The 13,851-nt window shown below is 38.4% G+C and overlaps 1 protein-coding gene across 1 annotated transcript; it reads right to left on the bottom strand.

Moving 5' to 3' along the window:
* LOC141690035 (uncharacterized) lies at positions 1-12,904 on the bottom strand. Its single transcript, XM_074494610.1, has 11 exons — positions 12,590-12,904; positions 11,848-11,921; positions 11,671-11,755; positions 11,016-11,147; positions 10,699-10,926; positions 10,329-10,568; positions 10,100-10,143; positions 7,365-7,547; positions 6,906-6,996; positions 6,151-6,194; positions 1-465 (listed from the first exon to the last, which is right to left on the bottom strand). The coding sequence occupies exons 1-11, from the start codon at positions 12,795-12,797 to the stop codon at positions 343-345; spliced, it is 1,452 nt and encodes a 483-aa protein (XP_074350711.1). The 5' UTR covers positions 12,798-12,904; the 3' UTR covers positions 1-342.
* Positions 12,905-13,851: the final 947 nt, after the last annotated feature.

The following is a 13,851-nucleotide window of genomic DNA, read 5'->3' as shown; positions in this document are numbered from 1 at the left end:
TCAGAAAGACTAGTCCTTTGTATTATAATTCCGTGGCGTTTCCAGAACAAACATATAGGTAAGGCCTAAGTTAGCATGCAAGCATGCACTGGTAGGAAAGTCATCTTGTCGGCCTAAAACGCATACATAACACCGCATAACCATCACCGTCTTGACTTCAACAAGAAAGAATAAAGCTACATGCTTGGCCATACATAATGCATGAATCTATAACCAACTATTATATGTACAGAATGTATGTGTACTAAAGATGCATAATCTACATGAATGTCACATCAATAAATTAGTCTTGCTAATCTAACCTAACAAAACTGCCCCGATCTGTCAGGCTAGATGAAATACTCAAGTGGGAGCTTCAGCTAGGAGAAGAGTGTGCCACCAACCACATGATATATTCTTTGGAACACGACCATCCAATGGTACCTCAGAAGGAATGTTGCGGTCTATTACATCACCCAAACCAAGCTGCTTCAAGAAATGAATGTTGTAAGAAAAAGGATAACACCGCTTTCTTGCACAGAACTTACACATTTGACAAGTTATAAGGGTACACACATACTAAACACTTGTTTGAGAAACAAAATAGTAATAACTAAATACTCTCTCAAGGTTAAAAATTAAATTTTTGTAACAGCAAAGAATATAGCTTTGTCCCCGTACTGTACAGCATGATTATAAGAGTCTTGCCTTATGGCATGGTGTGAATGTTTCTCTCGTCTTTAGTCATCTCTCATTTCATTCGTATCTCTTTTTTACAGTAATCTTTTTTTCGTCTCTGGATTCAGTATTTCTAAACTATGGCTACAGAAAAGGATAATTTAAAGGCAATGGAAGAAAGTTTTGCTATGATTAGTCTCGAAGCAGGGGGGCATCACGTATGAGGAAAACGCAGAGGACCTGAGTGAAATAGACACGAGATGGTGTCTTGTTGGACGCTTTCTTACTAACTCTCCAATCGATTTTCAAGCCATGCAACATAAGATGGCATCATTATGGAGGCCGGGCAGAGGAATGTACGTTAAACAACTCGAACCCAATCGATTTTTGTTTCAGTTCTACCACGACATAGACATCAAAAGGGTGGACGTTTGGGAGGTTTCATTTAATTTTCGAAAGGCTGAAAGACGGTGAGAATCCGAAAACAATAGCAATAAACAAACTCGATGTCTGGGTGCAACTTCACGATATGGAGACAGGTTTTATGTCGCTGAGAGTGGTGAAAGATATAGGAGATTATGTGGGTACCTTTCTTGAATCTGATGCAAACAACTTTGTTGGGGTGTGGAGGGAATACCTAAGGATCAGAGTAACAATCTCACTAGAGGGTCCATTAAAACGAAGGATGAAGTTGAGGAAAAATGCTGCTAACTGGTGTTGGGTCAATTTCAAATACGAAGGTATTCCGACCTTCTGCTTCATCTGCGGTAGGGTGGGGCATGGTGAAAAGTTTTGTGCTCGTTTATTTGATACACCGACAGACCAAATTGAAAAACCTTACGGTTCTTGGATGCGCGCTGATCCCAGAAGACGTAGTCACACTATGGGAAGCAAATGGTTGAGAATGGGAGGTGCAACTCCGGTCAGAAACACGGCAGAGGCCAGTGAGGATCCTGTTTCCGAGATTGTAGCTAAAGAGATAAGGAAGGGAGAAAAATCAGGGATAACACTAATGGGGGACAAACAAATTACGATAATGAATACAGGAGGAAGTAAAGGCGATACAGGGGGGATACTTAACAAACCCAATCATCTGTTGACAAACTTCCAGGAAAATATTGCTCAAGATTTTGAAATTACTGATGAGGTGGAAAATAGTGAATTACACATCATAGACACGAAAAAAAGAAGAATGGACCAAGATAACGGGCCCAATGAGGAAGCCAACAATAGCAGAGAAGTAATAATGAGCCCACGGGAGGAAAATATCCAGAACCAAAAAAACGCGCAACTGGCGGGTGCTGCATGGCAAGCCCGCCATTCCTCATGAGTACTATTAGTTGGAACTGCCAGGGGATGGGGTCTCCCTGGAAGCTTCAGTTCCTTAAAGACTTGATCCGTCAAGAAAGACCCGATGTTGTCTTTTTATGTGAAACCCTAAGTAACAAGGTGCAGATGGAAAAAATCAGGCTGAAAATTCAGTTTCAACGCATGATAGTGGTTGAACCTCAAGGTAGAAGTACCCCAGGTAGAAGTGGGGTACTAGCTTTGCTGTGGAGAGATTCTGACCAAGCTAAGTTACTGAGCCTCTCGCAAAATCATATTGATGTGGAACTTACAATTAGAGACCTGCCAACTTGGAGATTAACAGGGTTCTATGGAGAGCCAAACAGAAGCTTGAGACGCAGGACCTGGGATCTTCTTAGACATCTTACAAGGGATTCAAACCTGCCTTGGTGTACAATTGGAGATCTTAATAACATAGTTTCTCAGCTAGACAAAAGGGGTGGTGCTGCATATCCGCAAAAGTTAATCGATGGCTTTAACAACGTCCTTTTAGACACTGGACTGCAAGATATGGAGCTACATGGCCATCCATTTACGTGGGAAAGAGGTCGTAACACTGATAACTGGTTGGAGATTCGTCTAGACAGAGCACTGGTATCGCCTGATTGGCTGGATCTTTTCCCTATGTCGAAGCTATATACGATTGATGGCTCCCCTTCTGATCATAGCCCAATATTCCTGGATCCTAAACTGATTGAGTCGGTGCGTAGAAAAAAGCGCTTTCGCTTTGAAAATGCATGGTTGTCGGAGCCGTTGTGTCTTCAGATTGTAAAGGATAATTGGGACTTCAATAAAGATGACAGAATCACTCATAAGGTTCAACAATGTGGGGAAAAGCTAGAAATTTGGGGAAGAGAGGTAACAGGTTGTTTCAGCAAAAGACTAAAGGAATGTAAAGCTCAAATGAAACTATATCGTAATGGCAGGGATGATCATGTTGTTCAAAGTTACAATGACGCCAAGAACCAACTCCATTTAATTCTAGACCAGCGAGAGATATTCTGGAGGCAACGATCGAAGCAACTATGGCTCCAATCTGGTGACAAAAACACGAGGTACTTCCACTCGTCTTGTACTGCCAGACGTCGCACAAACAGAATTCACAGGTTGAAAAATGATAATGGAAACTGGGTGGACTGGCAGCAGGGACTGCAGTCACTAATCGTGAATTATTATCAAGACCTGTTTAAATCTGATCAAGCCAATGTTGACGAGGTCACCAATTGTATGCATCCACGCCTTTCTAGTGCTCAGAACATGGACCTCATGAAGGAAATCTCAGATGTAGAAGTCAAGTCAACAATCTTTCAGATGCATCCGGACAAAGCCCCGGGGCCTGATGGCATGACACCGGCTTTTTTCCAAAAACATTGGAAGGTAGTGGGGGGAGATGTCATTCAAATGACAAGAGATTTCTTTCGTACGGGTGAAATTTTAAATGGGTTGAATGCCACAAACTTAGTATTGCTGCCGAAAAAGAAAAACCCAACCATGGTGGGGGATCTTCGTTCTATCGCACTTTGTAACGTGTGGATCAAAATAATTACGAAGGTACTAGCAAACCGGATGAAGGAGGTCCTGGATTTAGTGGTGTCAGACACACAAAGTGCATTTATCCCGGGTCGTCTCATTTCGGACAACATAATGATCTCTTATGAGGTCATGCATTACCTTAATCAAAAAAAATATGGCAAAGATGGATATATGGCGTTGAAGCTCGATATGAGCAAGGCATATGACCGGATTGAATGGAATTTTCTTGAAACAATGTTGCGTAAGGTGGGGTTCAATGACTGGTGGGTTCATCTAGTTATGCAGTGTGTCACTACTGTTTCATACTCGACTATGCACGGTGAACATGAGATGGGGCCAATTATTCCTACGAAAGGTATCAGACAAGGGGACCCTCTATCCCCTTATCTGTTCATAATCTGCGCAGAGGGCTTATCATCTTTAATCAGAAAATATGAGGCTAGGCAATGGTTACATGGTATCAAGGTTTGTCGTAACGCCCCTATTATTTCTCACATGCTTTTCGCTGATGACTCGTACTTTTATTGCAAAGCAGATACTACAGAGTCAGACAGGGTGATTGAACTGCTAAACGTCTATGAGAGGGCATCTGGTCAGAAAATCAACAGGGAGAAATCTTCTGTTTTTTTCAGCACGAATGTTATAGAATATAACAGGAGGTCAGTATGCCAAGTGCTGCAAATGGGAGAAGCTAACGTGAACAGTACTTATTTGGGTTTGCCTAACATGTTGGGAAGGAATAAATCAGCTATTCTTGGGTACTTGAAGGACAGGGTTTGTTCTCAGGTTAACAAGTGGAATGGAAAATGTATCTCAAGGTCTGGTAAAGAGGTGCTCATTAAAACAGCGGTTCAGGCTTTACCCACATACACAATGAGTGTGTTTCTACTCCCTCAGGACATCACAAAGCATATCGAAAAAACTCTAGCCAGCTATTGGTGGAAGACTTCGCAGAACAGTAATTCTCGGTTAAACTGGATGTGTTGGGAGAGAATGACAAGGCACAAGTCTTCAGGAGGCATGGGTTTTCGCGACTTTCGTGACTTCAACATTGCCATGCTTGGCAAGCAAGGTTGGAGACTTGCAACTAATCCAAACAGCCTTGTTACAAGGGTTTATAAAGCTAGGTACTTCGCAAACAGTGATTTCCTAAATTCAGAATTGGGTCATAATCCAAGTTTTATTTGGCGTAGTATCTATGAAGCAAAAAATTTGATTGTAAACGGGGTTAAATGGAAGATTGGAGCGGGAACAGGTATCAGCATATTGGGGCAACCATGGCTTTCGGATAATACTAATCCTTATATTACCACCGTTTCTCAATCTATAGTAGGAAAAACTATAGACTCTCTGTGGCATGTTGATAAGAGGGAATGGGATCTGGATATCTTAAAAGACATCTTCAACGAAAGGGACCAGGATGCAATCTTAGATACTGTGCTTAATGACAACGGCGGTGAGGATGTGCTTTACTAGAAGTATGAGGTTTCGGGGCAATATTCGGTCAAAAGCGCGTATAAATGGATTCAGCAAAATAAGGGAGCGTGGCATCCTGATGATAAAGACAGTATTTGGTCTAAGATCTGGAAAATAAAGGCACCTCCGAAGGCTATTAACGTGGTCTGGCGAGCCCTATCAAATTGCTTACCAACTCTCAGCCAACTGCAACTAAAAAGAGTCCAGGTTAATGCAATATGCCCTGTTTGTCATGAAGATAATGAATCAATTCTTCACAGCCTGGTGCACTGCTCTTATGCTCGCCTATGTTGGTCTCTCACTAATGTTGATACTCAGGTCGGATTGTGCTCGGATTTTAAGTCATGGCTGGAAATTGTTATGAGTGTTGCAGATGCCAAAAAGCAAGCAGAGATCAGCACTATATGCTGGGCACTTTGGCGAAATCGCAATGATTTGGTTTGGAACCAGAGGCATGCATCAGTCTATAAAACAGTAGCAACAGCTAAGCAGTATCTTTCACAATGGTCGCTAGCCCAAAACAGATCAACCTCGGCTCTTCTCCGGCCGGCATTTGAAGGAGACGGAGCTTGTATTTGGGTCAATCCTCAACATAATTCAGTAAAGATATCAGCTGACGCGGCTGTTTTTGAAGATAAAGATGCGGTGGGTTTTGGTTTGATAGCTCGAGATTCAAATGGAGTACTCATCCAAGCAAAGTCTATCGTCCATAAGAGCTCAGTCTGTCTCTCCAGTTCTAGCGGAGGCTATGGCTATCAAGGAAGCGTTAAGTTGGATTGATGAGATGCATTGGAAGGAATGCACGGTGGTGTCGGACTGCCTGGTAGTGGTGCAGGCCATCAGGAGTAAAACACCGATGCGGTCTCAGTTCGGTAGTGTGATTTCGGTAGTGTGATTTCGGTATGCCGGAGTCAACTACGACGTTTAAACAAAGTGTCTTTGTATCATGTTAAACGGTCTGCCAATATGGTTGCCCATCAACTGGCTAGGGAATCATATAGTTACCCAGATCGTAGTTTTAATAGGGATACTATCCCGGTCTCGGTTAATTCTTGTATTGAGATGGATTTGAATAATTTATAAAATCTCAGCTTTCGTCAAAAAAAAAAAATACTCTCTCAAGGTTCACAAATTTACCTGTCCATACTTGTTCCATCCCCAGCAAAACACCTTCGCGTCGTCTACAATAGAAATGCAAGCGTTAGTCGGGCGGATGATACAAACATTAAAATCTACTGCAGAATATATATTTTAACACAAACCATGCATTGAGATTATTTGTGCTGCTGCTCTCTCCTTTTGAGAGTGATAATATAAAACAAGATAACACAGGGAACCAAGATTTTCAAAATATTTTAATCTCGGTTATTAAGTAACTTTTGATTGCCTCAAGCAGAAAGATTAATTGCTATGTTTCCTTCTTAAGAAATCAATAAACAAAAGATAAGTTGGTATAATGTCAAAGTTTTGAAACTTCAGAATCAGAGATCTAATGGTGTAATTACATAATTACTCCTAAAAATGGACCACAATATTAGAAAACACATAAAATGAATCATGAAAAGAAACATTACTGATTAAATATAAAATAAAACACAAACAAGAAATCTACATTACATAGCCTGCCTAGAAACCAGGTTAAAGCACTCTGCTGCCACTTGTGGGTATCAAGAGCATTCGACGTATTATAGAAGTCCATTGTCATATCATCTGAATGAAGTACCACTAATGGGCTTGATTTTTTTTTTTAAAAAAAGTTACAAGGAGTTTAGACTGTGATGAAGTACCACGGGTGAGGGCATGTACACACCGCTATTCGTTACATGTTTGTGTTGCAGGTCGCTATGTTCAGTAAGAGACTGAACTTCAACATAATAGCAGGCGAGGCATACCTGTAACAACAGCAGAGTGACGTGCCCCACAAGATACTATTTGTGCACGCATATTCTCAAAACTTGGAGCATCAAGAAGCCTCGGCAAAATCTATAACATTTAAGCTAGTTAGAAACCTTCAACCTCTCACACAGAAAACATAACAACAATATATATATATATATTGACAATTATCATTCATCACCCTCGCAAGGAAAAATAAGATCACGGAGCACATTTTTTTCAAAATATCAAAAAATCATGAAGACAACTTTCTGTTTTAAAAGTGTTAAGGATCGAGCTCCATGTCACATGAGAATGCAAAAGCTTAAACTAAGAAATCTTCTGATCATCTCAAAAGTTTGTGCAACAGAAACAAGTTGGAAGAATTACATTGACTTGTAACCCCAAAATATTAGTTAATTCAATCACAAATTCACAATTACTCAGAATAAAGATGCCGGGATATAATAATGTACCTCGGCCTGATCGGAACCAGTTCCCAGCTGTCCAAACTGATTACCACCAAAAGAATATACATCCCCATCAACGGAAATGCAGACAGTGTGCCAGAGTCCAGCAGCAACACTCGCTATCGGGATACCCAACAAGGAAGAGACACAAGTAGGGCTTAGCTCATCATCTGTACTTCCTTGCCCACACTACATTAAACATCACCAATCACAATTGAAAAATCTTGAATATGACAAAGTGCAGGACATCAATCTATCCAAAATCAAAATAGACAAAAAAGTGAAACTAAGCACAATGAAGAATAGATTCAGATATTCCTTTTTTCAGAGTGAACCTCATCTTGAACATCTACTCTCCAATATCTTCCATCATTTGTACCTTACCTACACCGTGATAGTGCAGAGTGATTAATAGCTGGTATGAACACGTCAAAACGCTCACCGAGGTGAGGGTAGACGAATCTAAAGTAGCGTCAAATGATAACTGCCAACTTGATGCATTAACACCAAGCCAGATCCATCTATAACAATTAGAACAGATGGGACATGAGCTGTTGCATACGAATATTAATGATCGACCTTTACCAGTACTTCATTTTAAGGATAATCATAGCAAACAACACAAATTCTATGGGCCACTTGTGTCTATTGGCATAAAACTTTGGACAACATAACATATGCATGAAGAAGTTTTTAATTTTTTCATAGTCTTGCAACACATCTTTTAAAATCCGACTCACACAGACATCCTCTCTAACCCAAGATTCAAACCTCCAACCTCTGCCTTCCACTGGAAGGAGAGGGTGCACATTGCTCAATTGGTGAAGTTCCTCACTATGTTTAAAGAACTAAAAAATTAAACACCATAAGTCAAAACATAACTGGAATAGCGAACTAGGGACTATTGATTTAGACTGAAGATAGTGTACTCATCCTGGTCTTTTTCATACCCCTTCAGTGAAGACTGAGTGTTGTTACTTGTTGATAAATAAGCTCCATAGTAATTGTTTAAACTCAGGGTTCTATTTTCGAAACACATAAATTATATATCCATGATATCAGATTATCAGTATGCAAGAAAAATACATCAAAGTATGGGTAATTATGGTAAGAAAATTATTATTGGAGCATATAATTAGTAAACATCATAGTTTTTAAATATATTAATAGGTACCGCTCCCAAGTCCCACCATATTATTAAAATAAAACTCACTTGAGTTTTTTTATATTACCATAGCAATGAAATTAGTATATATGTTAGCAATTTCAGTACAAACGCATCAAATAATTCATAATCTAACAATGTAGGCCACAGTCAGTCCCCTGCGTATTTAACGAAAATACAAATGACTACAGAACAGTGACCTGTGACTTAAAATGAATAAGTGCAATATAAATGGTAAGTAGAAGAATACTTATAAGTAATATAAGTGTTTGGATAAATTTACTTATAAGTTATAAGTTGGTGAAATTTTTAATTAAATGAAAATAAATAAGTATTAAGTACGATTATCTTAATTCATGAATTTTAAGAAAAATACTTAAAACATATATGTTGGATATTAAAATTAATAAAAAAAGAAAAAGTTAAATAAGTTGGAAAGAAGTACGTCGTTATCAACTTTCAACTTATCAACTTATAAGTTATAAGTTATAAGTTATAAGTTATAAGTTGTACTTATAAGTTGGGTCGACAAACACTCGTAGATAAGCTCTTACGGGCTTGTAAGGGATAAGCCCCTTATGAGTAAGGAGCCAAACACGTGCGCTTTTCTGATTAATGCATATATAATCAGAAACGAAGGCACAACATTGGTTCTTATGATGTTCGTCATGTTAGTGAGCTGGGAATACTATAGCTCATCTGATAGCTAGGTGGTATGCAAGAACTTAATAAAGGCTAAGAATTTACTTGTTTCGACTCCTTTCTTCCAATCATTTTTACTTCGGCAAATTCTGATTATATATAACAAAATTATCTTGCTCAGCTTTCAGAATAAAAAAAAATTGTAGCACTAGATATACACGACATACTATATTTTTACATGCAACACTTTGCAATCTGCTAATTTTTAGTCAGCATGGAATAGAACATCATTTTTAGCAATTGAAATTTGTTCGCGGTATTCTCTAACTTCACTAAGACTTTTTCTACCTAATCGCACTATTATACAGGGCCAAGCTATCGCCATACATCAGACATTTTATTATCCCTAATATCCATTTAATCTTACATCCAGGACAGAACTATAGCATTAAGTTTAAAGGTTGAGAAATTTATTTGACTCAAACTTATTTTGCCCTTTTCCAATATTATAATATACTTAATGCTTGTACAACCTCAAGGTGTTTTGTACATAAAATTGTTATTATACAAATTCTTTACCTCCTGCATACTTGGCATAAATCTTTTTGGGTATTCCATATTATTTTAAACACCGAGCAATGGGGCTTGAACCCATTGCCCTTGGCCATGGGAGTGGCACCAATCCTCGATCTTTTACTAAAAATATCTTGAGAATTTCAAGAGATCACAACCTTATTTACTGCTGCTAGTCAAGTTGGTACTATAAACTAATCAGCACCATAGTATGGTGCAAATCTTACTCAGGTCCTCCCAATTATGTATATATAATAAGCATTTTAGATTAAACATTAATTCATCTAGTTAAAAAAATAAGGAAAGCATAAATGATAAAACCAATCAAAGTTGATGCATGTAAACACATAACGACCCTTACCTGTCCGTAAAGTCCCCATCCAAAAGCAAGTACTGCTCCAGCATCTACACACGCAGATGATACTATTATATATAATAAAACATGACGAAAAAACTTAACGAGGTTGTAACTGAGAGTATCAATATTTGTCAGATGTACATGTTTTCTTACAAGTCACGTGAATATGAATATTACATATTGTCATGCTCAAATTTTGATCCCTTATAAATAGATTGACAGGAAAAATTACCAGTGATAACTGCACTGTGCCGTCCTCCACAAGCAATTCCCCTCACATAACTTCCGGGAACTCTACAACCTTCTGTCTCAGAACTCGCGCTTGCTCGAGAGGTGATTGCAGATCTATCTTTTCCTAGTGGGGAAGAGTCAATACAAGGCACGGGATGCGGAGATGATACCATACGTATTCTGGACCCCAGACCCAGCTGTCCCTCGCCTCCATATCCCCAGCCCCAAACTTGTCCAACATCTGAACTTGAGGAAAACTTTGAAGAAATTTAGCGTAAAGCCCGCAGACTGATTTCCTTGATCGGTAATGCTAAAATGACAAGGAATAAGATTTTTACGAGCTAAATAGGGGATCTAGGGCACCAGATTACCTGATAAAGCTAATGTATGACGTCCACCAGCAGCAACGGTAGCAATCCTTACTCCAGGACTTAGTGTTACCAAACAAGGTAATGCTGATAATGGTTCATCAGCAGCTGATGAACTTTCAGCTGCTTGTTTAGCAGATGAAACTCTTCTTCGCTTTGCGTTTGCGCTTTCTTCTCCACCTGCAGAAGCTGGCCCACCACTTGATTTTGAAGGCTGGGATCGAGGACTCACTATAGCAGAATAAGTTATTAGAACTCTAAAAATATATAGAACCATCTTTTGATAGTTTAACATTGATACAATCTAATTAGTCAATCACCTTGTTCAGTCAATAGTGAACCCTGCTGCTCAGCTACATCTTTGTCTAGGCGAGAACCCACTGTTGGATCTTCAATTACCTTACCAGAGGGCACGCACTCTTTCCATCCCCACGTATATACTTCGCCAGATTCTGTATATGATGTTCCAGCTCAAACTCTCTTCAATTCTTATTAAAGAAATACACTTGATTGTGCGTGACTAGATATATTATACAGGGATTATTACACATGCAGCAAATATTGGCCTGTTTTCCCACAATTAGTGGTCACCTCTAACAATGGTGATTTTGCGCTTAGCGAGCAGAGAGAGTAAAAGTGAGATACAAGATCTCTCACATATCTTGCTGATAGATATGAAAATGCTCAAATTCAAATTTAGCAAACTAAATCGTATTATTTGAATTTTAAATTGAACTCAGCAAGGACCAACAACTATAATCTTTTAGCCCAAACTTAAGTTCGGTACTTTTCAGACTCAAATCAGGTTCATTTACAATCCTACTCATACAGTCATACCATAATTCTCAGACTCCAATTCGAGAAATAGCTTTCTAGCACCTAAAATTTGGTAGCCAATGCACTTGTTCCCACAATTAATCTTCCTAAAATTCAAGGAGAAGGAAATGTTAAAATGAGTAATTAAAATAGTGGTACCTGTAGCGGAGACACAATGTGCCCACCCTGCAGCAGCTTTCGCTATTGAAGCTTCAATGGGTAGAGGAAAAGGCTCTGGTGTTTCCTTAACAGTTAAAATACAATAGTTTTAAGTCATTCCTAGCAAAATTATTGTTATAAAAACTACTACAACAAAGAAACAACTAGTTGAATTACCCCATGCTTCCCTGATGTCACGTAGCTTTGACCTAGATCATCAGTCGAACCCCATGTAATAAGCTTCCCAGAATCTAATTCCACAAACAAAAAAACCATAAACACACAACAAAATACTAACCCTTCACCCTAAACAACACAGGTTACAGTTGTAATCAACTAGAGTCCCTCAATAGCGCAATCAAGAATAGACATCAGTAAAATTACTTTCGCCCTTAGTTTATTTTTTTATGCTTCTATTCAATTGCCAATTTCAATAACTAAAACTAACAAACACTGGTCCAATAGAGAGGAGACATACAGCACTTTGAAAAATTCCCAAAGGGCTTACTCCAACACTACAAAAGATACTAATTTCACATTTAGCATATATAAAAAAGTAAAAAACCGTGAACACAATTACTAATTCATACATCTAAATTCTAAAAAAAAAACGAAACGAAGATGAACCGACTCGGCTCGACTTTAATTGTAAACATTTTCATCTACAATGTCGAGGTGCTAACATTGACTAATCAAACTCAATCAACTTAAAACACCCCAAAATTCAATTTTTTCAATTTCTACTAAATAAAAATCCAAACTTTTTCAATTTCCTCAATAAAAAATCCAAACTTTTTCAATCTACTAAACCCTAAACATCAATTAACCACCAAAACATCAATACACAACCTCAAGTAGCTCAATTAATTCAATTATCCAAAACCTATACACACAAAACAAACAAAATAAAGATCTAAACCTGAAAGAGCCATAGCAAATCCACAACCACCGCCACAAACATCCTTCCACTTACTTCCGGCGCCACTCGCCGGCGGCAACGCAACTTCCACCGGCGACAACAACGGCGACCTCGCCGGCAAAGCTCCGGGCAAGTATCCCCACATAAACACCATATTATTTCTCCTCTCTTCTTCAATTTCAACTACTTCATCTCCATTAACATCCATCTATACATACAAGTTACAACCTATAGATACAACAAGTCTGTGTGTATATGTATGTTACTAGTTAGTTTGTTGCTATTTAGAGTAGAAAAAGGGGAGAAAATGAGTTCACTGCTTTTTAGTACTGGGCGTATCATTTTTTGACCTAAGGGGGCTGCCACGTCGGATGGTGACGTGGTGAAAAGACACGTGGCGGAACGTTAGCCGCTGGATGGGTGGAGTGTTTGTAGCCAGGAGTTTGGAGAAGTTTCTGGAAGGTTGGAAATTGAACACGCGTGCAGGGGTGAGTGGTTGAGTTGTTAGGTGACACGTGGATGACACGTGGAATTGTGGGGACATGAGATTAATTTTAGTTTGTGATCTCCACAATCAAAAGCAGCTCAAGTATTACTAACCTTGGATTAATATTCAATTATTAGAAATGGAAGTATTTGTTATGTTTTAATGGGAATATTATATTTTTGTAATTTTTAATTTTTGAAGTTAAATTACAACTACCTTCATTCTATAAGGTTAATTATTTTGAGTTTCAACTAAATTTTGACAAAATTTTGATTATTTGACTAATTTATGAACGATATCTTCAACGATTAACTCTGATTGATAATTAATAAATTAATAAATTTATGGAAGTTAATTAAGTGTTTTCTTTACTAATAGTATTTTATTTTCTGATTAGGTTATTCAGTAACTTATTTGTATAAAAAGGAAAACTTAATATTATGACAATCACATCCTATTATTTTGTGTATGTAAACTAGAATACGTGTCTTTTAAAAAAATGTTAATTGTGGTAACGCACGGGTCGAATAAATGTGTTATGTCAATTAATTGTGTTCAATCATTAGATCGATCAAGTCAGAATTGGTTTGTGCAGGTGAATTTTTATGAGCAGCCCAATCTGATATGGTGGGAGAAAAAGATTGACGGCCCACTACAGGACGATGACAAATCAAGTTATAAACCAATTGCTACCGATCATTTACATGACTTAAGAGTTAAGATGCATCTCCCCCTCAAATAATTCCATGGGCCACAATATTTACAGATATTTGAG

This window comes from Apium graveolens, chromosome 10 (genome assembly GCF_009905375.1).
Source record: "Apium graveolens cultivar Ventura chromosome 10, ASM990537v1, whole genome shotgun sequence".
Taxonomy (NCBI): Eukaryota; Viridiplantae; Streptophyta; class Magnoliopsida; order Apiales; family Apiaceae; genus Apium; species Apium graveolens.
The sequence above is the reverse complement of the archived record's forward strand: the minus strand, read 5'-3'. Positions and strand labels throughout refer to the sequence as shown.